We start from the raw sequence: 27,382 nt of genomic DNA, 5'->3' as shown, positions 1-27,382 counted from the left end.
ATGTTGTTTCTTGTCATCAATTACAAGAAACTAACTAACTGAAGCAAAAGTTTATGTACAAGAATGCTTACTTGACTTTTAAATTTGGTAACTAGTAATATATTGGAATCAATTTTAAGTTACTTCAACAGAAGAAGGAGTAAATGAATAATGTATTTGGAAGTTGAGATATTAAAGAACCAGTTAATAGTATTTTCAAACAATTCCTATTTGTAAAACAGTCAAGAAATCACATGAAAACTTACTTTTCAAAAGAACAGTAAGCACTGAAAATACATCTAAAATACATTCTAGTTAATTTCATTTTGTAGAACAACAAATAATTTTTTCCTTTTCCTCTGTACATTTTATGTGCTTCAAATGTTCGGAAATGACTATATACTTCATACATCTTACATGTATCTCTATATGCCTTCATAAGTGTATATAAAAGTAAAAGATTATATAATTCTATCATGTTAGTACAGGGGCAATAATAATGGTATTTAGTTTTTCAAGCATCAAAGAAATTTAATAATAAATATTAGATAAATCTCAATGTTGAGAAAGGTAAGAGCAATGGGAATGAAGTACTCTTCTTACCACAGAGTAGATGATGTTCTAGTAGGAAGAGCGACAAAATTGAAGAAGGAAAGATTACTGCTTCAAGGTGTCATAAAGTTAAAGGAAGAGAAAGGACTGTTGTGGAATATTAGATTAAGTTGTTACATTTGTTTATGTAGTGGAATGTTTGGTTAATAATGCAAAGATGCATTGCATTCTTTTATGCTGCATTTGTTTAACCCAGTGAAGCTGTGTTACTTTGCCTGCCTAGAACATCTGATTGGAGTAAGAAAGAGCTGAATGGCCAAAATCTATGCAGGAGAGAAAAATAGACAGGGCTGCTAGGCAGAAAGAATAAATAGAAGGAGACAAAAAGGAGGGAAGAACAAGGAAAGGAAAGGAAAGGAAAGGAAAGGAAGGGAAGGGAAGGGAAGGGAAGGGAAGGGAAGGGAAGGAAAGGAAAGGAAAGGAAAGGAAAGGAAAGGAAAGGAAAGGAAAGGAAAGGAAAGGAAAGGAAAGGAAAGGAAAGGAAAGGAAAGGAAAGGAAAGGAAAGGAAAGGAAAGGAGGATTCCAGGGGCCAGTCACCCATAGTAAGAAGGAAAAAGAATTATATAGACTACTGAGAGGTAAAATCCCAGAGGCAAAAACTAAACAGGATAACTTTAGTTAAGAATAGCTGGCTAGAAGCTAAGGTAGGACATTCATAAGTAAAAATAATTCTCCGTGTTTGGGAGCTTGGTGGCAAGTCCCCAAATAAGAAAGATAAAAGAAAAATCTACAAAGGATAGATTAATGAAGAGAAGATTTAGAAATATGGGGAAAGAGGTCCCAAAAGAGGCAGTGTTTGAGAGACGTCATTTAGAATTTGTAGAGTGTCCCGGGGGGGGGGGGGGACTAAGAAAAATGGTAACACCCGGGTCTCCTTAGAACACAATTGCTAGAGGTGTCTATTGATAGCTTAAAAATGTGTTCACAAAGGTCTGGCAGTGTGGCAAAGAAGGCATTTTTGAGCCTCCTTGACAGTGAGAATTGTCTAACTCTGTGAGAAGAGAGTGGCATGCAGGAATGGCATTGTAGGATCATTACCTTAGCAGGAGTGTGTAACCTAGAATAGAAACTTAATGTCTTAACATTCATATGTAAGTGCAACAAGTGTGGAGACAGCTAATTCCAAGATATAAAAATAAAAGAAGCATGTAGAGTTTTAGTTTCATAATTTGTTTGGTGTCCAACTAACGTGTAAGACAAGGAGCTAAATACAAATGACCCTCTTCAATTCATTCCTGGTCACCATGGGCAACAAATATGAGACAGTGAGGGTTAGGAGTAAGTTAGACTGAAGTGAGACCTAAGAGACAATAGAGATGAGAATGAGTTGTCTCTGGTGCAAATCTGTTGAAAAAACAAGCAATTTGACTTGCTTAGTCTGTTGGAGGGAGATGAATAGAAATTTTTCCTTGATTTAATTCCAAGGAGAAATAAAATGAAGTGATGAAAGTTAAAAAAAAAAAAGATGTGAGTCAATATTAGTAGTACCACACAGGCTGTTAAAGCCTGAGTCTTAAATTACATCATTGTATAAACTCTGAAAGGAAACCAAGGCGTGCAGATTGGAAATAGAATAAGGCTGAGACTATATAACTTTACAAATGACTGGAGGATGCAGAAGAGACATAGAAGAGCATACTGTTCAGTTCAGTCTTGGTTAACTGAGACAACTCAATGGTATTAGAAACTAGAATATGAAAAAGATAGTGTTTAAGGGAAAATATTAAATTTCAAGTATCAATAGATTGCTTATATAAAGATGATACCAAAATAGTATATATCTGATAGGCACTTGGAAAAGCAGGAATTGATGCACATAAAAACATCTTAAATCGTATTAAATATATACCTTAACAAAAATAGTATTAATAAAATATTTTTATAACTGATAATAATTATCAAATAATAATTATCTTGGTATTATTATGTATGTGGTTTTCCCTAATTGAAGCTATTAGCCATTGTCATGAAACTGGTCAGAGTACAGAATTGTAGGAAATAGGTTGCTTGGAGCCAGACTCATGATTTCCAATAATTTGCAAGGACTCTTTTAGCTCTACACCACTTTCCAAGATTTCTGTGGTGTCCATATGGGTTGTGAAGCAGGGGACTATAAAGATAGCTTGAGAGAATCTAAGGCCCATGTTTTTCAAAGAAGCTCATACAAACAACAGGATGTGGCTCAGGCTGAAGGCAGCTGCTGCTCTTCATGATTGAGCTACTGAGGACTTTCCATTTAGTTTCCAAACATTTGCTGCAGGGTTGGAGGTGATGACGAGAGTGAGTCATTTTCTCTATTATGAAAATTTCTGTTACCTGTTAGCTTTACAGCAACCAAAACACAATGGGGTTCATTTTGGTATCCTTATACCCTTTCAAAATTCAGAAACACTGGCTTTATCTTAAATATGATTTTAAAATAACTTAGTTCAATGCTCCAAGGATTTTACTGTGCTTTTCTTGCATTTCCTTTCAAATCTTGTAGATGCTTAACAACTTTGATTAAGATTTTAATTAAGCCACCAGAAAATTGATTTGTCCCAATCAGGACTTTTCTGTCTTTTGCTTAAGGCCCTGTGGTTTTACTGCCATGTAATAGCTACCCCAAAGTATTCTTAGTTTCCTACAAATAACTAATATCTTCCTACAAACAGAACTTTACAGAACAGAAAACTTATCAAACTGTTAGGCAATGGGGCACCATACTAGTGTCAATAATAGCTTGCTCTGGATTCAGAATCACCACTCACTCTTAATTATCATGTTGAAGACTGGAGGGTGGCATTAGACACTCGGTCTACTAGTGCTTATAAGCAAGACATACTACCATGTTTATATTCCTGTGCAAGACATTTGTTAACCTTTCCCAAAATCTCAGCCATGCTATATATGAAATTCCAGCCAAACAAATCACTGCAGAATAAAATTCTCAGGAACATACATGTTTTCTAGAGGAAAAAAATATTATATTGGGAGTGTGTTTTTGTGTGTGCATGTGTGTATGTGTGCACTTCCTTGTAAATTTATCATTTATTTTGTAGGGTGTAACCACAATAATATTCATAATAAAGAGTGACAAATTGATACTTATAGAAACATTGCCTAAGCAATCCAATTTCTTCAGAATTTGGTATTTTCTTTCATCAATCCAGTTTCCTAGATGGGGGACATGTCCGGGAGGTTTGAATTTCCCTTCTCTTATGCCAAATATACTGTACATCATCTCATATGTTTCTTTGCCATCTGCAGGCCCACTTTGGTGAAATCTTTCTTCATCTGTTTTAATGATTTGCTTATTGTTTGGTTGTAAGACGTTTTTAAAGGTATCCAAGAGAAATTGGGTATGTCATTTACAAATCTTTTGCCACGGAGCAGTTTTTTTCATCTTTTTAACATGGTATTTAAAAAAATCTTTAAAATTTATCACTATAGCCAGGCAGTGGTGGCGCAAGCCTTTAATCCCAGCACTTGGGAGGCAGAGGCAGGCAGATCTCTGTGAGTTCGAGACCAGCCTGGTCTACAAGAGCTAGTTCCAGGACAGGCTCCAAAACCACAGAGAAACCCTGTCTTGAAAAACCAAAAAAAAAAAAATTATCACTATGGAAGTCAGGGCAAAAATGTAAAGACAACAATTTCCTAGCTGTTGCTTGCCTAGCTTTCTTATACAATTCAGGACACCTGCCTAAGGATGACCATAGTAAGATCAGTCTTCCTGCATCAATTAATAAGTGTGACAATCCCCCAAAGTCAGTGAAGATTTACCCACAATCCAATATTACCAAGACAATCAAGGTTTTTCTATCAGGAGTTTCTAGATTCAGTCTGACAGCTAATACCAACTAGGATACCATCTAACTAAAGTATCTTTTGCATACTGTGTTTGATCAGAAAGCTCTTTGATAAGTTACAGTCCTCAATGAAATTATTTAACAGCAGGTGTTTCCTGAAAGAAAAATAGTAGTCTGAATGGATTCATTTGTCTCCACTACTCTTTAGATTTCTTTAAAAGTGGTGAGAAAAAAGTTTCATGTGTATATGTGCACGGGTGTTGTATGCACAGATGTGTGTCCAATAAAGATGCACACACCCATACACGCACCTGTCAATGCCAAAGGTCCATGTTTGGTGTCTGCCTCCATTACTTTCTGTTATTGTTCTCCATGCTACTTTTTAGACAAGTCTATCACTGACCCTGGAGTTCAAGTTTCAGCCACAGTAGTTGGTCAGGAAACCCATAGGAGTCACCTGTCTCCCCCTCTTACATTCAGCCCAGTCTTCATAAATGTTGATGATTCAAACACAAATATTAATTTGATGATGTTATGCTTACAAAAGAAGGAATTTAACCACTTACGCTTCTCCTAAGTCCAAGAAATATTTTAAAAGCAGTAAAACCACAAACAGTTGCAGAACTGAAGGATAAATTAAAAACTTCAATTACTCTGAATATGTTTTAAAATAGTAAAAGTAGACAAGTGGCCATTAGATATACCAGAAACAGCATGAGCATAGAACGCAGTGAGCAGAGAAGTAGCGGACATTTTCAACATGGATTAGTAGATTTAAGGCACGAATTAAGTGAAAAACAATTCAGAGTGCAAGCCATGAAACCAGACTAGAGAGCAGCCATATAACTCAGAAAGAATGTGTGGGTCGCCTAAAAGAATGGTTTTGAGAAGGAAATAGAATAAAATCCCATACAATTTTTATAAAAGGTGACTATAAAATGGTGATAATAGATCATAGGTATGTTAATCATGATTTTGTTATTTTAAGCTAATAGCTGGGAAAAACAACTGAAAAGATTAAGGATTTTCTGGGCTTACATTTCCAGAGGACTCATGACCATGGAAATATGTGATATAAGACAGTCCTTCATATCATTCGGACATAAATCAGAGAAAAAAATTAAGAAATTATAAGATATGATGAGCCTCCAAAGCTCAAACCCAGTAGCTCCCTCATTCCTCAGCATCCTAAAACAAGATGAATATCTGTGACCAAAACTAAGTCATGAGTCTATGGGGGAGAATTGTGTATTCAGTCCATAGCCCTGCGGAAGTGTCTCTAATTACAAGCCCATGCATTTTATTATTTTAGAGATACATTCTTACTTAATACTATAATACTAAGTCAAGTGTGGAAGAAGGAAAAATAAGGTCAAGAGCCTCCCTACAGAGGCAGGCCATTGTGCTTCTTCAAATATACTTTAATGGGAAGACATTCCATGCATTGTTAGCTGCTTTAGTAGCAGAATTTGGAGTTTTACTCCCTTAGAGTCTTCTAAGGGGGGCATGTGAAAGATCATCCAATTTTTTTCTTTAGTTCCTTTGAAGATACAAACTGGTCATTAAACATGTATACATAGAGAGAAGTAGATGAATCTGAGAGGCCAGTCTAGCTTACATAGTGAGTTCCAGATCATCTACAGCTATATATTAAGATCCCCCTCTCTCTTCATATGTATATGAATTATCATAAATATGGTACAAAATGGTGTTTTAATATATTTATGTTGTAAAATAATAATAAAGCTAGTAATATAGCTGTAACCTCCCATAGTTGTGTGTGTATGTCTCTGCATGTTTGTGTGTGTGCCTATGTGAGATAGACAGAGAAGGGACAGCACGTAAGTCTGCTCTTTTAGGAAATTTCAAGCATACATTTCATATGTATGGCATCATTCATTCTAGTCATCCTGCTGAATGGTACATCCCTAGAGGAGACTCACCTTCGATAAGTTAACTTTTTGTCATTTAACCATCCTGCCCTCATTTCTGCCTCTTTTAGCTAATATGTGAGCTAGAGCCCACATTGTCACTTTCTTGTGGGAACAACTATCCTCTTAGAGACCCCTCAAACAACAGTGATCCTCTTTCCTACACTCTATAAAGATCCCAGTAGCAAACATTAAGAGAGGATTATGATCTTTCTTGTGATATTGTCGGAGGTTACTCTACAGCTAGCTAACACAGGTTTTTTTTTCCTTTTTTTTTTCTTTTTTTTTGAGACCCAGGGACTTTATTTAGTTTAGCTGAGCTAGTTTTAGTCTCAGATGTGAACACAGAAGAAAGATGTGCTTTCATGGGGATCTGCTCAGAGTTCATGTCACTTAGACATTAGCTGGACTTTGAGATTGGTTTACAGCAGTGGAGAGTGGCAAAGAGAAGCGTGTCTGGAGAGAGGGTGACCAGAGGTCAAGCTGACCTTTATGTTTCACCAGCAGGGACAGAGCAATTCTCCAAGCAGATGATCACATAGGAGTCTAAACAACAGAGTGCGAGCTGGCAGAGAGCTTGACTTGAAATGACTCATCCCTGCCTCACACTGCCAAGGCACTGAGAGCATTAAAGCAGAACGCTAGAAAAGGTTCTTAGGTAACTGGAACTCCACTGAAGATTAAATATTCCTCAGTGAACTCAAGAACCCAGTCTCTTATCTGTCTCTTATAATAGCTGCAAATGGCCAGAGATAAAAATCAAAGACCAGGCATGGTGCTGAACAAGAAAAGATCTAAATTTGCACACCCTTTTTTTTAACAGCCCACTTAAAAGTCTATTTCAAAGAAATAGGGAAAGTGATATTAAGATATGACGAGACAGACCAGGGTTAGTGATAAACTATGCACCTCTTTTCAAGGACATTTATACAGCTCTTACTGTGCTCTCTGTGACTTGCTAAAATCATGAAAAGGTTGCAAACCCTTCACTAAGGTAAGGCACTGTTTCTCCAGGTCTAACAGCCATTCTCTGTGTCCTCAACCTTCCTAATGCTGCAACCTTTTAATGCAGTTCTTCATGTTGTGGTGACCTCCAACCGTACAATTATTTTTTGTCACTACTTAATAACTGCGATTGTGTTAATGTTATGAATCATAATGTAAATATCTGATATATGACTCCAGTGTAAGGGTTGCTAAACCCCCAAAGGGGTAGCAGTCCACAGGTTGAGAACTACCACAGCAGATGATTCAAGAGATCTGGGCACATTGTGCTTTAGAAATTTTTATACATGAGCTTCTTGGTACCCACGCATTCCAACAACAGGCTGTATTTGTTAAATACGTGGTTTATGATGTACTCACAATGGATTGCCAGCATATTGCAGCTGTTAACTATATTTCTCATTTCTCATTATATCATCTTTTATCACAGGATTACCAGCTTCAGCTATTAAAATACACTTATTTTGCCAAGTCAAAACTTACCCTTGAGAAAGCATTATTTTAGAATTTTAAGTACAGTATTTATTACAGTATTTATTGTTAATTGTCAGAAACAACAAAATTTAAAAATCACCTGAGAGATGGACTCTGGGCATGCTTGTTAGAGATAGCTTGATTACATTAATTGAGATGGGACCATCCACTGACTTTTGGGGGTCCCTTTCCCAATGGAATCCTGGACTATATCCACAGAGAAAGGAATCTGAGAAGCCACATAACTTTATTATTCTGTCTCTTGGTGGTAGGTGATGTGATTGCTTTGAGTCCCTGCTACACTAATGCCTGTGCCATCATAGGTGTCGCACCTTTCAACTGGGAGCCAGAAGGAACACTTGTTAGTCGTTCCAATCAGTGTCTTTTATCCCAGCAGCAGGAAGAAGACAACAGCCTTCTACTCTTCCACCTCCACTGGAATTGAAAACTTTGTCCCCTGTCTTTTTTTCTTTTTAATTTATTTGTGAAAGTGTGTTTTCATTCCAAAATTCCTCCCTTCCCTTTCATCTGTCTAAGCCCTGCTGCGTATCCCTCCCCACTCTCCTTCAACCTTAGAGTCTCCTTTTTTGTTAATTATTATTGTGTCCATGTATGTACTTGCATACATTTTTCCCAAATGTAACCTAGCGAGTCCATATAAGACTGCTTGAATGTTTCCAGAGGTGACCATTTGTCATTGGACAACCAACAGAGGCTAAGGTATGACTGAATTAGTGGTTTCTGATTTCCAGATATGTCACTTTGTACATTGCCTTTCATTTGTAATCATTTTAAAAGTCCTTTAGCCATATTTCTTGGGCTCTTTTCCTAACAAAGTTCTAATTGCCTTTCCCTTTTAGACATACTGTCAAATTATTAGGATTTTTTGCTAAACATTTTACAATTTAAATTAGCATAACCCTTGAAAATATAATTGCATATATTTCTAATGATGAATATTGCTATACTGTATAAGATCCATCCATATATATATACATATATGTGTGTGTGTGCAGTTATTATCTTTCCTTCTTTACTATTTTACTTTGGGTACCTTAACAAAAATAATCCACATCAGTTGTCTTAAACACCACTTAATTCTCATGGTTATGAGGTTGTAGAAGGCCAAGAAAAAAGCAGTTAGCATCAGGTGAAGGCTGGCTTCGATATCTTTTCATATAGCTAGCAGAAAGTGACAAACTGAGGATGCAAGTTCTCCTAAGTATCTGTTGCTGGAGCACAATCCCACAGTGAAGGACCTCTCCTTGTGTTAACTTCAAAAGGATACAAATGTCCAGTCCATTTCCTTGAAGATAAGCTAACGAACACGAATTTTGGTAGACGGTATGAAAAAGCTGTACTCTTTAAAAACCAATTCATAAGATGAAGGAATGGAGATGCAAGACAAAATATATAAATGTAATGTAACGGGGAGGACGCGGATCAATCCGACTTCTTATCCCTGTGTCACATACATGAGAGAACCAACCGATGAGAAGAATTACTTGGGCTCATGGTTTAAGAGGTTTCACTTTACCCTGGCAAGAGTAAGGAGGCAGAACACAGCAGCTCAGATTACGGAGACAAAGAAGCAGAGATACATCAACACTTAAAATTATCCTTTGAACTTCACACTTGCACTGTGTCACAAGGATGACTCTCAAATGAATGTATACATGTAAACAGACATACATGTGCACATAGCACACACAAACACACATATACCCCCAAAAAAGATAGAAGAGACGTCATTACTATTAATTGAGGAAGATTATATTGGGGTCTGAAATTTTAATATTAAAATCTATAGTTATAGAGGACTAAATATTAATCCAAAAAATCATAGGGAATAAAAACATACAATAGTAAGTTTTGACTTATTAATATTTGATCATATTTTAGAAAAAATGAATGGTTGCTTTTGTTTTTTAATGTTTTTAATTGAAATAGAATTTTATCACCTTACCCTTCCTTTCCTCCCTCCTAGCTCATCTTCTTCTAACTCCCTCTATTCATGGCCACACTCTCATCTTGATAGGCTTTTTTCTTTTATTATTACTGTGACATATATAGGTATGTATGTGTATGCAAAAATATATAAAAGCAAAATGGTGAGTTCATTGTGCTGTTGATGTGTATATGGTCCCAAAGCTGACCACCCTTCATTGGGCAATCAACAAGGATGCTCATCCCTGGAAAGGACCAATTGCTTTCTTCCAGCAGTTATTACTTGTCTCTAGTTCATTGTACTGGGGTGGAACCCTAAAATTTCCCATCTTCCATGTTAACATGCCAGCAATAAAGCCATAATTCCAGTCTTGTTTTTACAGCCGTTTCTAAGAAAGACTGTGTCACAGCAGACTTCCTGATATTCCCATAAATTTACTTCTCTAAAAATGTGCAGTACACTCATATGGTAAACAGAATTTATCACTTGAGTCTAAGCAAGTGCAAATGCAAACCTTTTTCTGCAAATATTTTCCACAAGATAATTTAACTTAGACAAGCCATTATTCTTTCAGTACATTCTAAATTTGTTCACAAACCATTGTTTCATCTAAACATCTAGTTTATCCTATCATCACTTAAGCCAGATGAGCTCTGAGTACAAACACTCTGGTAAGTCCTTGCTTCTCCTTTCTGCAAAAGAATGGGTGGGTATCTACTGAGAAAACCTGTGGTTGGGAAAACAAATGTGATCAGTATGTTCTCTCTTTCCAAAGAAAAAGTTGAAGTGGTATGTGACAAGGGATAAAGTAAGGACAAGAGAAAAATAGATAGGAATCAATTTAAAAAAAGGTGTCCTCTCATTCTGTACATTATTACATGACCAGGACTGTGTGACTATATGACCCTCCATCATCCCTATGGTAGGCTATTTCACATCTCTGAGCTTGGGTTGGAAAATGGTTCAGTGGTTGAGAGCATGTACTGTCCTTGCAAAGGAACTGATCTTGGCTCACAGCATTCATGTTGGGAGACTCACAACTGCCTGTAACTCTAGCTGTAGGGATATTATGTCCTGTTCTGGCCGGGGTGAGCATGTGTACTCATGTGCATACACTCTTACACAAACACACATTCATAGAAAAAAATAATTTTTCAGTTCTTAAAAGTATACCACCTGATGAGTAAAATGATAAGAAAAATGACACAATAATTTTTTTGATTTTTTTATCTTTGATATTATACTTACTACATTTCTTGCTTCCCTTTTTCTCTCTTCCAACGCCACCCAATGCCCCTCCCTACTCTACTTCAAATTCATGGTCTCTTTTTTCATTAATTGCTATTGAATGTGTATGTGTGTGTGCATATACATATATATTCTTAAATATAATCTAACTAGTCCATATAGTGTTACATGTGTGTATGTTTCTAGGGCTGACCATTTGGCACCAGACATGATAGTATATTGTTTAAGTTCAAAGAATGTCCTATTTTTCTCCATCAATCAGATTTCTCCAGCTTCTCTTTCTTGACCTTCTTAGAACAACAGTTCACCTGAGATATCCAAGACTCATTATGTCCAAAATACATTCCATGAATTTTTATTTAATTAAAATATAAATATATAATTCCCTCCTTCCTTCCTATCTCTCTTACTTACCCTCACTCCATCCCAAATTCATGGGGCCTCTTCTTCTGTAACCATTATTACTAAATATACATAAAAACAAATAAATATTCACCCTTCATCTCTCCATATAGCCATTGTGCCATATTTAGAGATTTATCTCAATTTTAAAAGGCTTCATAAACCCTCTCTAGCATTTTCATCAGTGCATTTTAAGCAACATTCTTAAGTAATTCCTATCTACAAAACTATCTACAAAATGCATTTTTGTGCTATGAAATAATTTGAATAATACAAGATTGCAACCTATAAATAATAACAACATATACTGTAAAAGCATGTATGTCTTAATAAGATGATCTTTATCAATATTAACATTTCTTTCACAGCTATATTATTCTGTCACTGCAAAAATTCACATTTTAAATTATACTACTGATGGTTACTGGACTAGATTCAACTTCCTTCCTCCAACCAAAAACTGCTTAGCATATGCTGAGTTTAATATTAGCACTATATTTGGCATTTTATATGTGTCTGGTGGCTTCAAAAACAAGCTTTCTAAAGGATGTGTGATTTTTTTTTCACCAATATATGTTTGGATTTCTGTTGATCACATTTCCCTGGGTCTTGACGTAACCTTTTTGGGGGCTATGAACCCAGACGTGAGCCATCAGGATGCTGACAATGATGTGTCCAAGCACGGCAAAGCTGTCTAAGATGAACAGCTGCAGCTGTCTTCATTTTATTCATTAACACATCAAATTGTGCTATTATTTTTAAATAGAAACTATCATTCAAACATGGCACATTGCATAGTTATTTGTTAAATGACTTTTTATTTTGTACTTTTATACTGTGCATCACAACTTTTTGAATGAAACTATCTCTATGAGTAGAAATACTATATTCCAAAATGACGATGCCTGAAAAGACAAAGCAGAAAAGATAAGATTTCATCCTACTTTTGCCACTTGGGCGCATCACTTTTTCTACTCAAATGTATTTTTTCCTCTCCGTCGTTGAATATATTAGCAACATAAATATGGCAATGTTTTACATTAATTTATGGTGCATATGTCATATTCCACTTAACACTATATGTAACATTTCCCATATTATTTATAAATTCTGCAATCAAGAATTATCCCTGACATAAAAGGAACATCTACCATAGCTCAAGAACAAATCTCATCATAATCCAGGGAAGCAGAGCTAAGTAGAAAGAGACATCCAACTGCTATTAACAAAGGCCTTGGCTTATCCCAGGAAATGCTCTGGTGTGGGCTCCTGCAGGGCTACTCAGAATGGAGGAAAGGAGACAATGTATTTGTATTTATACAGTCCTCTAATTACTTGTGCTTGTAGACCTCTTAGAGAAATAAACTCTGAGAAAGTAGTTCCTTCTATACATTACTTATATAAACAAAAACAAAAACAAAACCCAAGTGTGGTAGTTTGAATAAAAATGGCCCTCATAGGCCAATAGAGAATGGTACTAATCAGAGGTGTAGCTTTTTTGGGAGTATGGCTTTGAGGCTTCAGAAACTCAAGCCAGGTCTAGTTGCTCACTGTCTCTTTCTGTTGCCTGCAGACCCAGATGTAGAACTCTCAGTTAACTCTCCAGCACCATGTCAGCATGCTTGCTTTCATGCTCCCTGCCATGATGACAATGGACTAAACCTCTGACCCAATGTTCTGATCCAGGCCCAATGTTTTCTGTTATAAAAGTTTCTGTGGTCATGGTGTCTCTTCAAAGAGATAAAACAATAGCTAAGACACTAGATTAACCCACCAGCATTTAGTCCCTGGAAGAATAACTCCCTGGATTCTAGATAGAAGTCTGAGCAATACCCTACATATATCAACTCCTTCATGTTATGCGCCTCCACTTGCTTCATATAACAAGCTCAAACCTTCCATAAGACCAACCCCAGTGTCCTGTTGTGTTTGTTTTACATTGTAATTGTGAAAAGAAAAAAGTTATACATAACACAGCTTTCACTAAAAGTATTGATCTCAAAGACTTTCCTCCCTGCAATGCATTTTTTTTCCAGAAAGGAGTGAAACAAGCCTGATATGAACCTGTGCATCAAGAGGACATACTGTGTGTAAACTTTCATCCTTTCCTGTAAATTCCACTCCAATGTAGAGAGAGTATTTTATTTAAGGTGTTTCATGTCACCAGATATAAATGGCACCTTGGTTCCTGTGTTCAATTACCCTTGAAATAGCTGTGTAACTCCCTTATTCCAATGTGCTCTGATCCAAATAAATGGCTGTGGATCTAATTGAAAATGGGGGAACAAATTAGTTTGTAAAATGTCTGTCTGGCCTGTATAAGGCCAAAAGTTTTCTTCCCAAAACCATATAAACTGGATATGATTATGTATACCCTTCAGTCCTAACAGAGAGGACAAGAAGACAGGAGGACCAGAAACCACTCTCAAAAATCAAAAAGAAATAAAAACTATTGAAAACATTATCATATGATAGGTGTTCTTCTCTGTGTAAATTTACATTCTTTACTTCATGAACTTCGAGTCTGAAAACTGGTCCAGGTTAGGAACTAGGCATGATATTTGAAATTTACTGGACTCACTGTCTTCACACCGTTAATTTCATTTTGTTGAATATTTAAAATGAAACATTTATTGTCCTCTCGTCTATATTTCCTTCTGTGTATATTTGTGTGTGTTTGTATACATACAAGTGTTTCTGTGTGTACATGTGTGAAGGAGATACACGTGTGTGCTTGTATGCGTGTGGAAGCCAGGGTTCAACAGCATGCCTTTCTCAGTTGGTTTCCACTTTATTGTGTGACCTAATGTATGTGTATGCATGAACATGTGTGTGAGGGTATATGTGCATATGTTGTATAGGGGGCCACTTGTTTGTTTCCCGGCCGCCCAGACTCCTGAAATAACCACACAGAAGGTATATTAATTAAACCACTGCTTGGCCTATTAGCTTATTATTGGCTTGCTTTTACATCTTAATTTAACCCATTTTTATTGTTTTATATTTTGCCATGAGGCTTGTGACCTACCAGCAAGGTTCTGGTATGTCTGTCTCCGGCGGAAGCACCATGGCTTTTCCTGACTCCACCCTCTTTTTCCAGCAATTACATTAGTTTTCCCTGCCTAACTTTACTCTACCCTATCAGGCCAAACCAGCTTCTTTACTAATCAATGGTATTCACAGCATACAGAAGGGAATCCCACATCATGCATGTGCACAAATCTTCGCATATCAGAGAAGGTTGTTGGGTGTATTTCTCTGTAATTCTTTTCCTTATTCTATCAAGGATCTCTCATTGACCTGGAACTTGTTATTTTCTTGGCAAAGCTGCTGGTCAGTAAGCACAAGAGAGTCTCTTGTTTCTACTCTCTCCTAATCCCCTCTCTCACAGCACTAAGATTATAGGTATGTACAGACATGCTCACTTTTTCATGGTTGCTAGAGATATTAACTCACATCCTCATTTATGAGTAGTGAGTTGTTTTACACCTTGAATCATAACTCAAGCCCATACCACCTTATTTTTTGATCCAAGATCTCTAAAATCTGAAGCTCGCTGGTGGGCTAGACTGGCTGGGCAAAGAGCCCCAGTATCCTTCTTTCTCCATGTCTTAAGCTCTGACTTTCCAGGCATTATGTCTGCATTTTCACATGGGTTCTGAGAATTCACACTCAGGTTCTATATGGTGAATAATGAGCTTCTCTTTGACTCTCTTGATAAAGGTTGTGAGTTTACCCAACTTATCTTTCTGAGATCTTATTATGAAGCTAGGTAATAAAGTATCCCATCTACCTAAATCACTGCCTATTTGCAAATGAAAATGGCATTCTCAGATGTAGAGTGTGAGTTCAATCTGCCCAGATTTGTTTATCATCAATTTTCGTGTGTCCTTTGGAATTCTGAATTTGGGGAATATGTGTACTGCATATTTCACCCCGTGAGGAAATATACTCTAAAATTTCATGCATGTCAAAGAGCATTAGCATCTTCATCAGCACCATCACCATCATCCTACTATTGTCATTCAGAAAAATAATCGTGTCTTGATGGAGGAAGGTCATTGAGCAATAAAGAAACTGCTTGGCTGGCCCTGATAGGTTAAAGCATAGGTGGGAGGAGTAAACAGAATAGAATTCTGGGAGGAAGAGGAAGTGAGGTCAGACTCTGCTCTGCTTCCAGAGAGACTCAACAGCCCTGCTCTCTGGAGCAGAGACGCCATGCTCTGCTCTCCCGATAGCTCTGCTCTCTGAGGCACATGCTATGAAGCTCCGACCCAAGATGGACATAGGTTAGAATCTTCCCTGTAAGCACACCTTGGGGTGCTTACACACATTATTAGAAATGGGTTAGGACAATATGTAAGAGGTAGCCAATAAGAAGCTGGAACTAGCCGGGCCAAGCTGTGTTTAAATGAATACAGTTTGTGTGTTGTTATTTTGGGCATAAGCTAGTAGGCGGCCGGGGTGCTGGGGATGCAGCCCTGCTGCTCCTTATTTCAACAGTGTCTTAGAGACTTGGTAAAAAACAGTGCCTCCTGTCCTTCATTTCTGTGATCTTGTGCTCATAAACTAGGTAAAGGGTTGACTTCTTAATTGATGTTTAAAGGATAATTTTTGTATCTATCCAGAAATTTAAATGACAGAAAACACTGCCAAAGGTACAAACTAAAAATAATTTACAAATAACCAAAACAAGTAAAAATTACTTTAATGCATTGGATATTTTGAATAAATTTCATGAGAGGAAAAATATAAGTAACTCTTATTTCTGTTCCAAGGAAAGGTAACCATATCTTTCTTTGTTCCTCCCCTTAAGAATAAAAGTGAGGGATGGCAGTCTATGCCTGCAATCCCAGCACTCCTGGGATAAAAGCTGAAGAAAGAAGAGTTTAAGGCCAACAAATTTAAGACCAAAAATAGACACTGGGAGATATCATCTCAAAATATCAGAAAACAATAACTGAGACACTTGCACAGGAGTAGTAATGCACAATAAGTAGAAACTCATGACCCAGACTAGCATCAAGGCAGTTCCTTGGATATGATTCTGCAGCACATACCCCAGAACAAAAGCTCATAGGCTGTTGGAAACAAAGCTCACTCTCATCTTTCGACATATCAGAAAGAATGTATATCAACAACACATAGGACTTTTAAGCAGTAACTACTCCAGTCTAGATAAATACTACAGAAAGGAAAAATGTGTTTTCATTCTCACGCATATCAAAGTTGAGAGAAGTCAGTCATGGTACATGCCTTTAATCCCAGCACTAGAGAGAGGTGGATGCATGAAGATCTCTGTGAGTTTAATGCAGCCTGGTCTACATATCAAGCTCCAGGACAACCAGAGAGACATAGAGACACCTTTTCTCAACAAAGAAGAGAATAGATATAATGTGTGAACTTACAGGGACTCAGAGGTATCTGAAAATTATCTAAATGTGCACTCTGGGTATCTGTGGTGCTGACTTTAGGAAAGACTAAGATGTGAATTTAGAATGATAAAGCCAGATTCTGTGGGCTTCATTCAATCCACTGAAAGCCTGTATAAAAGACAGAATAAAAGAAAAAGGAAATTCCTCCCACATGTCCTCTCTCCTTTCTTCACTCTGCCTGAGATTGTGGTTTAATATCTCCATTCCTTCAGTCCTAGATTCAGATCTTGTCTTGTACCACAGATGCTTCTGAATCTGTGAATTCCCTAAACCTTCAGAGAAGAACTAAAAGAACTCCGTCAGTCTGTGAGATCCATGCCCTCCCAGATGTATTATTTTTCTCACTGTATCTATTGCATTGTATTGGTTCCTGTTCTCTCAGAGAATACGGAGTTCCTGGAAACCATCATGAGCATTTAGAGGACGGAAGCTAGGAAGATGGTTGTGTCTGCTGCTCCCGCATGTGGTCCTGAGTTTAGATCTCCAGAAGGTGTGTAAAAACCCTTCGTGGTGGCAGGCATTTAAAACCTGAGCTCTCAGCTGCAGGTCAGGTCCAGATATCACCATGGCCTCAGTGGCTACACAGGTTACCCAGACCATTATGGCTCCAGTAGCAGCCAGGCCATGGAACACCAATGGGGTCTTAGGTGGCTGGTCTCAGGTCCAGACAGACCCTGAGCATCTGTATAGACCTCGATGGCAATAGGAGCCACATCCATCGCTTGCTGGGACAAGAACCTAGACATGGCCTTAGGCAGCAGCACAGACCTGGATACCACCATGGCTCAGTGTGGCCACCCAGTGCAGGCAACCCAGGTTGGCATTGCCACGTGGTGTCACAGTTCTGAGACTACAACATGGCCTGACCTAGATTGCAGGTATTCATGTGGTCTTTGGTGTCACTGTGGATATGAACATCAATACATACACTGGCTGTGGTAGGATCACTGAGGATCATGTCTGAAGTCGGTGATGATATCAATGGTCCATGTTGCCACAGTGGGGAGCGGGGGTATAGAAACAATGTATGTTGAAATCCAAGGGCTTTGCTGAGCCAACTCCATCCCTCACTATCCCTCAGATGACTGACTCTGCCCCTCAGTGGATACTACAGCAGGAAAGCTAGCCCTGATCCCCATGGACTAGCTGGCTCCACACTCAGGAGAGATGGTCCTGCCCCATTCATACCCTGGGCATGGGAGGGCTAGCCCCTATGATATAAGCCTACAAGAGCTGGCTCCACAACTCTCCTGAGGGTGTGGTCCCAGTGGCCAGAACTGACCAGCTTAACTATCACACAGACCCACATCCGGGGCCTTCGACTGGGCCACAATAACGTATCACACATCTATGGCCTGCTGAAGCACCTGAAGTATCTGGTCCTGTGGAAGAGTAACTGACTTGGGGCAACAGCAAGATGTCCAAGAGGAGTTTCAGTGAGAGTCCAGTGATGATGGTGTGCAAGAGGCTAGAGGACTTGAACCAGGCCAATGAGTCATTGCAATGGACATTTTGTGAGTGGGGCTGATTGGACAAAAGGATATACTGCCTGACACAGCACCCAGTGTCCCTAGGATGAATGAAAAGTTGTTGGGAAGACAAAGAAGTGAAATGGTTTATTCTAGTGTGTTTCATTTTGATTTTAAGGGGGGAGGGATTTGGGGAGGTATGATGCTGATGACAGATGCCTACAAAATTCATATAAGAGATGGCTGAGCTGACGTATATACTCTGGCTTGTCAGTTACAGTGGCCAGCATTCACTTAAGTACCTTTCTCACATTTTATTATCTCATTTGATTGTGGGGTTTCAAATGCAGTCCACTTCAGGCTATAGAAACACCACACTATTAGCTGGGCACCAAAGATTTCCCTGGAAATACTCCAAGGAGGCATTCCTCTTATGCCTTTATTATGGCTTCTTCAGTTGCAGAAAAGAAAAGTAGGCACATTAGGGCAGGAAATGACTCTCAGAAGAATGACAATGGGAGATGGAGAGTATTTTCATTTCCAGATCAATGTTAAGCGAATAGAATCAGTTGTATTCAGCAATGAGATAACACAATAGCAGAATTTTAAATATAAGAAAAAACAAAACAACACTTTCATTGATATTTCTTTAATTAAGTATTCCGGATTAAAAATTCTAAAGGAGAGCTGAGTATAAATTTGAAGGCTAAGTGTGTAAGTATAATATATACTACCTTTATATAGACCCAAAGCCACTCAAGTAATAAACAAATATATAAAATGTAAGTAGATGTTTACATTTGGTGTGTATGTATGTACATGCATATCTCTGTGTGTTCATGTATGAGAATGCAGGCACACAGGAGCCACAGCGTGTGGAGGTAGAGGACAACCTCGGGTGTCAGTCTTATACCATGTCTGTGACAGTGTCTCTGCTGTTTTCACCTAGTTGACTGGGGACTCTCTGGTTTACCTCCAGTGTCTGAAGGGTGCTAGGATTGCAGTACTCATGCTGGTCCTTCCAGCGATTAAGTGGTTTCTGTGAATTCTTCCCATTCAGTTCCTCAGGCTTGTGCAGAAAGCACTTTGCCCTGGGAGCCATCTCCCCAGACCAACCGTTTTGCAACCTTGATTTGAAGATACTGATTAAAATGAGGGTCTGCTAAGAGGAAAGAATGCATGATGCATTTATGCTGCTGCTGTAATGAGGAAGGAAGAAAAGCTCTATTCATTCATCTCTATCTTCTGGTTGAAGATACATCCTAACCCGAGTTAAAGAAATGAAATTAAGAATACTTCATTATATCCTTGAGTTTTCTTGATAGATAATTGTTTCCTTTTCTTTTTTTTAATTGTTTCCTTTTCATTCACTGAAATTTCAATGGCACAGACAAAACATAGGTGTAATTTCTTTCTTTCCTTTTTGAAGGTAATGATAATAAGCCTCTTTGTCAGCAGTTCAAAGAGGACACATATTACTACTGCTTTTTGAGTCAGAAAATATGTGTTAAATAACTCTACAGCACAGAAATCTTTGCATTTGTTCAAATTTAACACCAAGTTCCTCACGATTAGGTATTTTGAGCACACTTTGCTGTTAAACAAAGGAAATAAATAGCAGTCTGTTCTAGTAAAAATGTAGATCCTATGTATATGTATGCATATAAATATATATTATATATATGCTTGTTTATGTATGAGTCTATATATGAAACACTAGTGTATACTATTATCAATGTCTTGACCAGCTCACTGAACTGAATTTATATATAACTTTTACATACCTAATATCAGGTTTTAAGAGAAGCAGTGCCCTACTTCTATAAATTAAACCTGTCAGCCATAACATTCTCACACCACAAAATCAAGCAATTTCAGTATTTTCACTCACTTGTTTCAGGCTCAGTAACAACTTCCTGAAAGGAAGCATACTTAGCTCAGACTGCTATGCATGTGATAAGAAAAATGTGACTTTTTTTTCCCACACTGCCCTCGTCACTGTTTCTCAGTACGGTTCTGTCTGTGCATACAAAATGTGGAAGTAAACGCTGGTCCCTCAGGCTGTCTGAATGAATACAGATCCTTAGACTGTGTGTTCCTTTTCAAGCTAGGTATCATTTCAACACCATCTAGTCAATCCTGTTTTATAATTCAAAGGTCATTTGCAAGCAAGAGGTGTCTTCTATTGTCCAAATGCTGTGTGCCTGAAAACTACTAGCAAGCACCACAAAGAACAGACTCTAAGTTTCCTATGAAACCCTAAGTCCATCAATATTTCTTTTCTTATTCTTGATTTACCTCCTCACACATGTGCATGCACACATATGGCTTCATAGTACCCACATTAACAGGTAGGATTTGCAAGGTTAAATACACTAAGGCTACACTGAAGTTAACGGAGCTCCTTACTCACTCGCCTTCAACAGGTATGTTCCAAGTTGTTAGCGTGTACTATGACTTTGGCAAGATTCCCCGTGTGTAACTGGCCTTCCAAAGAGTCAGAATCAGAATGTGTAGTGGCAGCACTTTCTGCCTTCTGCATGAATTATCAGAGCTCTCCGCATTAGCAAGGTCCTTGAGTCAAATGAAAGAGCCAGTGAATTGACAACATATTCTTTATTCTTTCTCAAGTCCGACTTAATAAGGAATCTTGGAGTAGCTGGCACCATGTTAGGTACTTTACAATGGTCCTACATCTGTGTTTTATGTAGCAATCAAAGACCTATTCAGCCTCTTGTCACAGCCAACCCCTTTGCTGGCAAGCACGTCTTGGATACATTATGCAGATGGAATTAGGGGATTCCAGGGCAACTGTGAAAGCAAAACCACAGAGACACAGCAGGATAGCACCAAGGAGAATAGCAGAAATGCATATCTGAGAGGAAGCAAAGAACGCTGGGGGGAGGAAAGCACATTTTAAAATGTTTATAAATTGCTAAAGAAAAAAGAAATTAATAGATCAAGAGAAATAAAAGACATTCAAATGGAGTGAGATATCCTCATCTCACTCCAAACTCAAAGACTGATCTCCTCCAGGTATTTCTAAACTTTTCTTGCTTTAATGGGATTCCCAGGAAGAAACCTTCCATCTATAGGTCACATTCATTAAATCTTATATTGATTTTAAATGAAACTTCTTATTTCCGTGACTACACTAATCAATTAACTTTTTGTAAGTGGCAAGACAATCTTTTTTTCTTTCTTTCCAAAGAAGCTTAAATATATTCTTCCTTCAAGCAGAGCTAATATTGACCATATTTGTCAAGAAAATGTATTCTGTTGATCAAAACATTTGATGCCTTTTATATTTTGAAAATGATTGATATTCTTTACAAACAAAACATACAAAACCCCCTTTGTCTCAAAACTAAATACGTTGTCAATGTATACTGATATTCATAAAAAATCTCCTGTATGCTAACAAAACCTGTCTTTATCTTCTCCCTCAGAGAACTGAGTCAGTAGGCAGTCAAGGAGGCTATTCACCAGAGAACAGATTATGAATCTCGGGAGTGTCAACAAAGTACAAAAAGCAGGACAGTCATTTGTGACTTCTTTCACTAGAAGGGAACTTCCATATTATGGACCTTTCACCTGTATTTAAATGTGAGGACTTGGAGTCATTTTAAGCTGATGCCACCTAATATTTCTTTGTTTTAAGCCAGGAATCAACAATAACAACAGAAATCACTGGGAACCCGAGACTTCGGAGAGGCATTGATGTCCAGATGCAGGTACTATAAACTCAATGCTAAGTCTCCACTGAGAAAATTTGGCTAAGTACCTTAAGTTGAACTTTCACTTCCAACTCTGTAAATGAGCTTGATTAACTTAGGGATAATTTGGGGGTTCTCAAGATGCAGTTTTTTATTCTTTTGCCCATTTCTTCTTCTACTCAGAAAATCTTTGCAAAGCAGAAAAGTGATCAAGACATTTCCCCACCCCCAATTCTCCTGCCTAGAGAGCACTGGCCAAATGACATAGATTGGAATCTTCTATCCCAGTGATCCAGATGATGGCCTGCCTCTCCAAGTTCATCTTCCTTATTTTATTCCTTCCTGTAGTCACAGAAATAGATTCATTATGTGTTTCCAACTCTCTCTAGTTCTGAGTTGAGTTGTTCAAAGTCCCTTGCCTGAATCTCCTTCTTGTCCTTGTCCCCTTAACAAACTTTTGTACAACATTCAAGGCCAACACTATCTACACAAACAGTACCTTTACAGCTATGGCAGGATTGTTTCATTAAAGAACTAAATTGCTCCAAGAGAATTTTAAAATGCTCTTTTTTTTCCTGACTTCTCAATTGAAAGAATATTTTTTTATATCCATTGTGAAGTATATAGAGGTTATTTAACTACAGGGAACAAATATTTAAAAATTTAGTGATTTATATACAACATGAGCACCAAGAGAAAAAAGAGACTAAATTTCCAAAGACAATCAATTACATCTGCTAGTTTTCTCAATTCTTAAATTTCTCAAAAAGGAAACAATCTCTCCTTATAACTAAAAAAAAAAAAAAATGTTACCTGAAAATCATCTGATCCTCACCAACTTTAGCTTAAGATATCACCTGCAAGGTGCAAGATGTATTATTCATAATGACACTTTAAATTAGTGTAAAGACCTAGAATGAGATTCAAGAAAGGTATGCAATTTCACAAGTACTTGATGTGCAGCAGGGCTGCCATCTGGACCTAGATCTGCTTGGCTCCTGAGCATATCCTGCACCCATCCTTGCATATGGTCTGTCAGGTGACCTTGTACTGGGATCACAGGTGGACCTACAGTACTTCCCATGTATCTGTATAATGTGGGGATGATATCCTAACTCTATCTAAGTCATTCAAAATAATTTTCTTCATGAAAAATGAGGGGTAATTATATAAGACAAATTACATAGATGAATCAAGAGAGATAGGACCGCTTCAAAATAATAACATGCATTCATAAAAGACCTCATTAGAATAAACTTCCCTTCTTCCATAAGGCTTACTGGTAGGCTTTCTTATTTTTGGTTCAGCACCTTAGAATATTATTTATATTTATCTAAGTAAAAGTCACATTATTGTAGAATTGCAGTATACTACAGCTGAGCTCTAAAAACCTTCAGATTTCTTAATTTCCCTGATTGATTTAGTTGGGGGAAGGGGATTACACTGTGGCAGTGGTGGTAGTCTTGGTTCAAATAACTTTAGGGAGAGGTATCTAAAATTGTGTGTCTTTATTTCATACATGTTTTGACTCATGTTTATCTTGAAAAGCAGCTAATTTTATATCCTGATTGGAATATGAAACAGAGCTCAGTAATAGTTTTTTTTTCTCCACATAGTAAATGCAAGCAAAATTAAAGACTTAATTTGAAAACTCTGTTTTCTTACTTCACTATGAGGCTAACTGTAAGCTGGGAACTATAAATCCATGTAAATTCTTTCTCCAATATGTGCCTTGGTTATGGTGTTTTTTCTCAGCAGCAGAACAATAACTAATACATTGTGTAAAATACATTCTTAGGAAGACCTTCTTTTTTTTAAACATTTCCTGGCTGTTCTTATAAATGTTTTAGGCCTGTTTACCACATGTTCATTTTGGACGAAATAGGTGCTTGAGTAATTTATGCAGAATAAAGAGAAAGAATATGTACAATAAAGCCTGTACAGGAAAATAGAAAACATTTCCAATCTAGACACAAATGAAGCTTTAATGTGATTGATTGTAGCTCATGTGAGGTTCACACCAACCAGTTAAAGCTCTGGCAGTCATCACAACAATAACTTACTTTAAATTCCTAAGCTTTTTTCTATCAATGACTTAGTGAAGTTATTAAAGGGTATCTCATCCAGTACGTGTTGGATGTACATGAGTTTTCCATCTTTCCTATAACAGAAAGCCTAGCTCGGCTTCTATATAAATAAAAATGAGACTCGTGCTAAATAGAGACAATAATTGGCTGAGGTGACCATTCTGTATTATGTGGTTGCTGGTGATAATTTCTTCACACAATAACCCACTTTATGGCTTGCCAGAAAGGGGCAGAATGCATGATATGCACATTGTACAATATGCATTATCTTTGCCCTATCTCTGTTCTTATTAAGTGTCTCTATGAAGTTATAAAAGAATAAGTCAGCAACAAAGCTGACTCACCAAGAGCAAGTCAGGACTCTTGCTTCATGAAAAACCTATGCGGAGATCAGTGTGTCTGATTCAGGACAATGACAGGTCAAAAACTGTGAACTACATTTGGTTAATATATCCTGCAGCCTGGAGTAAACACCATTGTTAAGAGGTCAGTGGTTATCGATTAAGTTGCCTGCAGAAACTAACAAAGATAGATGAGATAAATATTGTTTTGGTTTATTTATCATCTCAAGAAAGTGCAGTATTTTTCCTAAGGGAACATTAAATATATAATTTGTCACTTTAAAATGAGATATTCTGATTGAGAAAAATGATAACCTACATACTTCTAGAATATGTTTTGGGAATACAACAAATACTAAATAATATCATTTTAGTGAACTTATAAATGTTCTAGGAGCTCTAAACTAGTTCCAAAATTAAACAAGTGGAATTCAGGACAGAGATAGAAAACATAGACCAGCTTCAACAAAGATACCACTTGCCAGGTTAGAGGCATGGGATTAGAAAAATAAGTGGAGAGAATGAAGATGTGAGTGAAAATAATAAAACAGAAGCATAGGCTAGTACTGGAAGGGAGTTCCACTAATTATTGAAAAGCTATAGTGTTTAATTTTGTCTACACATTTATACCCCAACACAATGGGGGGGAGGCAAAATACTGGTCTAGCATAATACATAGGACATCTAGAACAATTACTTGCTTCCATACATTGAGACATCAAGCCATTAATTCATGAGAAAAGCATTCTATTGTTTAGGTAGTGAATCCCCGCTTCAGAACAAGTACCTTTAAGACAACAACTCCTTAGGTCAAACCTCTTCATTCAAAACAAGGAACAGAAGTATGCTTGAATTCTCTGACTTTGGTCAGGGTGGAGTGTATCTACCTGTAGAGGCCATCTTAATGTCCAAAACACCAAGTGACCACAACTTAGGTCAGAGTATGTAGCTACAATTGATGTTAAAAACTTCAAACAAGCTAAAACTCTTTGACCTTCAGACAAGGTGAAAATCGATTCACATTTTTGAGCCTCTACAAAGAGTATCCTAAAAGTTAACAAGACTTTACCAATAGCAGGATTATGAATGGCACACATAAGGACTCATTTCCCACTTTATGATTCTGTACAAGTTAAATACTATTCGCTAGAAAGACTCACTATTGCTGCATAACTTACATATTACCACCCCTTCTACTGACAAAGAAAACAATAACTCCAATTACATCTGAAGAAGTATTTCAAAACGGATTTCTATACCTTAAGGAGCTGTAAAGTCATTGATTATTAATTATAAACAAGACAGCATAATTCAGTCTCAAGTTCACTAGTTTATAAAGTTGTTAAGTAAAGTTTTGTAATTTGCTCACATCACAGAAAATGAAATGAAGCCAAAAACAAGGCTAAAAACTAATACACCAAAGCTAAAGATATAAAGTTACATGTTCTGGCTGTCACCACAAAAACCTTCATTCAACCCTAGTGCTTATGTGTAGACTTAGAGCAGGCAGATATCTTAGAAGGCTCTTGTACTTTCCTTGTTCAATCTTTTGTTCCAGTATTGTCCTTAAGATTTGTGAAAAAAAACTATATCCCTTTGCTTTTTGTTCATTATTTCATTGGACATCCAATATCCTAACATATTAGACAAGTAAAATACAGGAGACAAGGAAATGATATCAGCATACCCTTACCTGAAGGCCTTCAATGGCAAGTCGCAGCATGCTTGGTGTGAGCTTGGAGGCTTGCTTGAAGGTAAAGTTACTCCAGTCTATGATCAAAACAAATCCATTTACTTGCAGCTCGGGATCTTCAATCATGGCTTCTAAAGAAAGTAAGATGGCACGCAAAATATCCACCAGTGTGTACCTATCAGCAACAGAGAAGGACTGAGTTAAAGCTAACAGCCACTTTTCATAACTGCATGGGTATAAATTATTGAGGTTTTATATCTGGGTGGAGTTTGGAGTATGTGTTGTCTATTAGTTTGATTGACCAATTTCTTTTTTCTTTAGCAAACCAAAAATTCTCTTTAAAAGCCCTCAAAATTTTCCAGGAAAAGATTTTTTTGTGCATGGTTTTAAGAAGAGAGTGACTTGAAATGAGCCATGAGAACAAAGTAGAAATTGGCAGCCGTGGCTCAACAGTTAAGAGGGTTATGAGCATGCATTTTGCTTGCACAACAGGCAAGTTCAGTTGCCACCACCTATATCCAGTGGCTCACAGCCTTTTGTAAATTCATTTCGAGAGAGACCCAATGCTTCTTGTCTCTGATGGCATCTGCACAAATGTGCACATGCTACCCCCATACATATTTTAAAATAATAAAAAAAAACTTTAAGAAAGAAGCATATATTCTATCCTAACAAATGACAGTGTTGTTCTTTTTAACACTACAGCTTATTTAAAATTTTGTAGTATTTTTATTTTCTTCTAGACCGTCCATGGATCTGAGCATTTAACCAACTGAGGATCAAGTACATTTTGTTACTGTTTAAACCATGTGCTGTGGGATAATTCCTTTGTACACTATAAAGATTTGTCACTTGTATTGGTTTAATAAAATGCTGATTGGCCAGTAGCCACATAGGAAGTATAGGTAGGGCAACCAGACTAAGAGAATTCTGGGAAGAGGAAAGACAGAGAGTCAGTTGCCACCCAGATGCAGTGGAAATAAGATGAAAATGCTGCACTCATAATAGGTACCAAGCTATTGGCATAAAAACAGAGAAGTCGACCAATGGGATCGAATAGAAGACCCTGACTTTAACCCACAAACCTATGAACAACTGATTTTCGATAAAGGAGCTAAAAGTATACAATGGAAAAAAGAGGGCATCTTCAACAAATTGTGCTGGCAAAACTGGATGTCAATCTGTAGAAGAATGAAAATAGACCCATATCTATCACTATGCACAAAACTCAAGTCCAAGTGGATTAAAGACAT

General features: G+C 37.4%; 1 protein-coding gene across 1 annotated transcript in view; it reads right to left on the bottom strand.

Annotated features, from left to right (window-relative positions):
* The window catches only part of Clvs2 (clavesin 2), a 74,723-nt gene that overhangs the window by 29,404 nt on the left and 17,937 nt on the right, over positions 1-27,382 (bottom strand). Inside the window, exon 2 of the mRNA XM_050138191.1 lies at positions 26,130-26,304. Coding sequence (XP_049994148.1) covers positions 26,130-26,304 — 175 coding nt within the window. The remainder of the gene's footprint in view (positions 1-26,129; positions 26,305-27,382) is intronic.

Source organism: Alexandromys fortis, unplaced genomic scaffold (assembly GCF_014885135.2).
Source record: "Alexandromys fortis isolate MF-2015 unplaced genomic scaffold, M_Fortis_MF-2015_v1.1 scaffold_14, whole genome shotgun sequence".
NCBI lineage: Eukaryota > Metazoa > Chordata > Mammalia > Rodentia > Cricetidae > Alexandromys > Alexandromys fortis.
The sequence above is the reverse complement of the archived record's forward strand: the minus strand, read 5'-3'. Positions and strand labels throughout refer to the sequence as shown.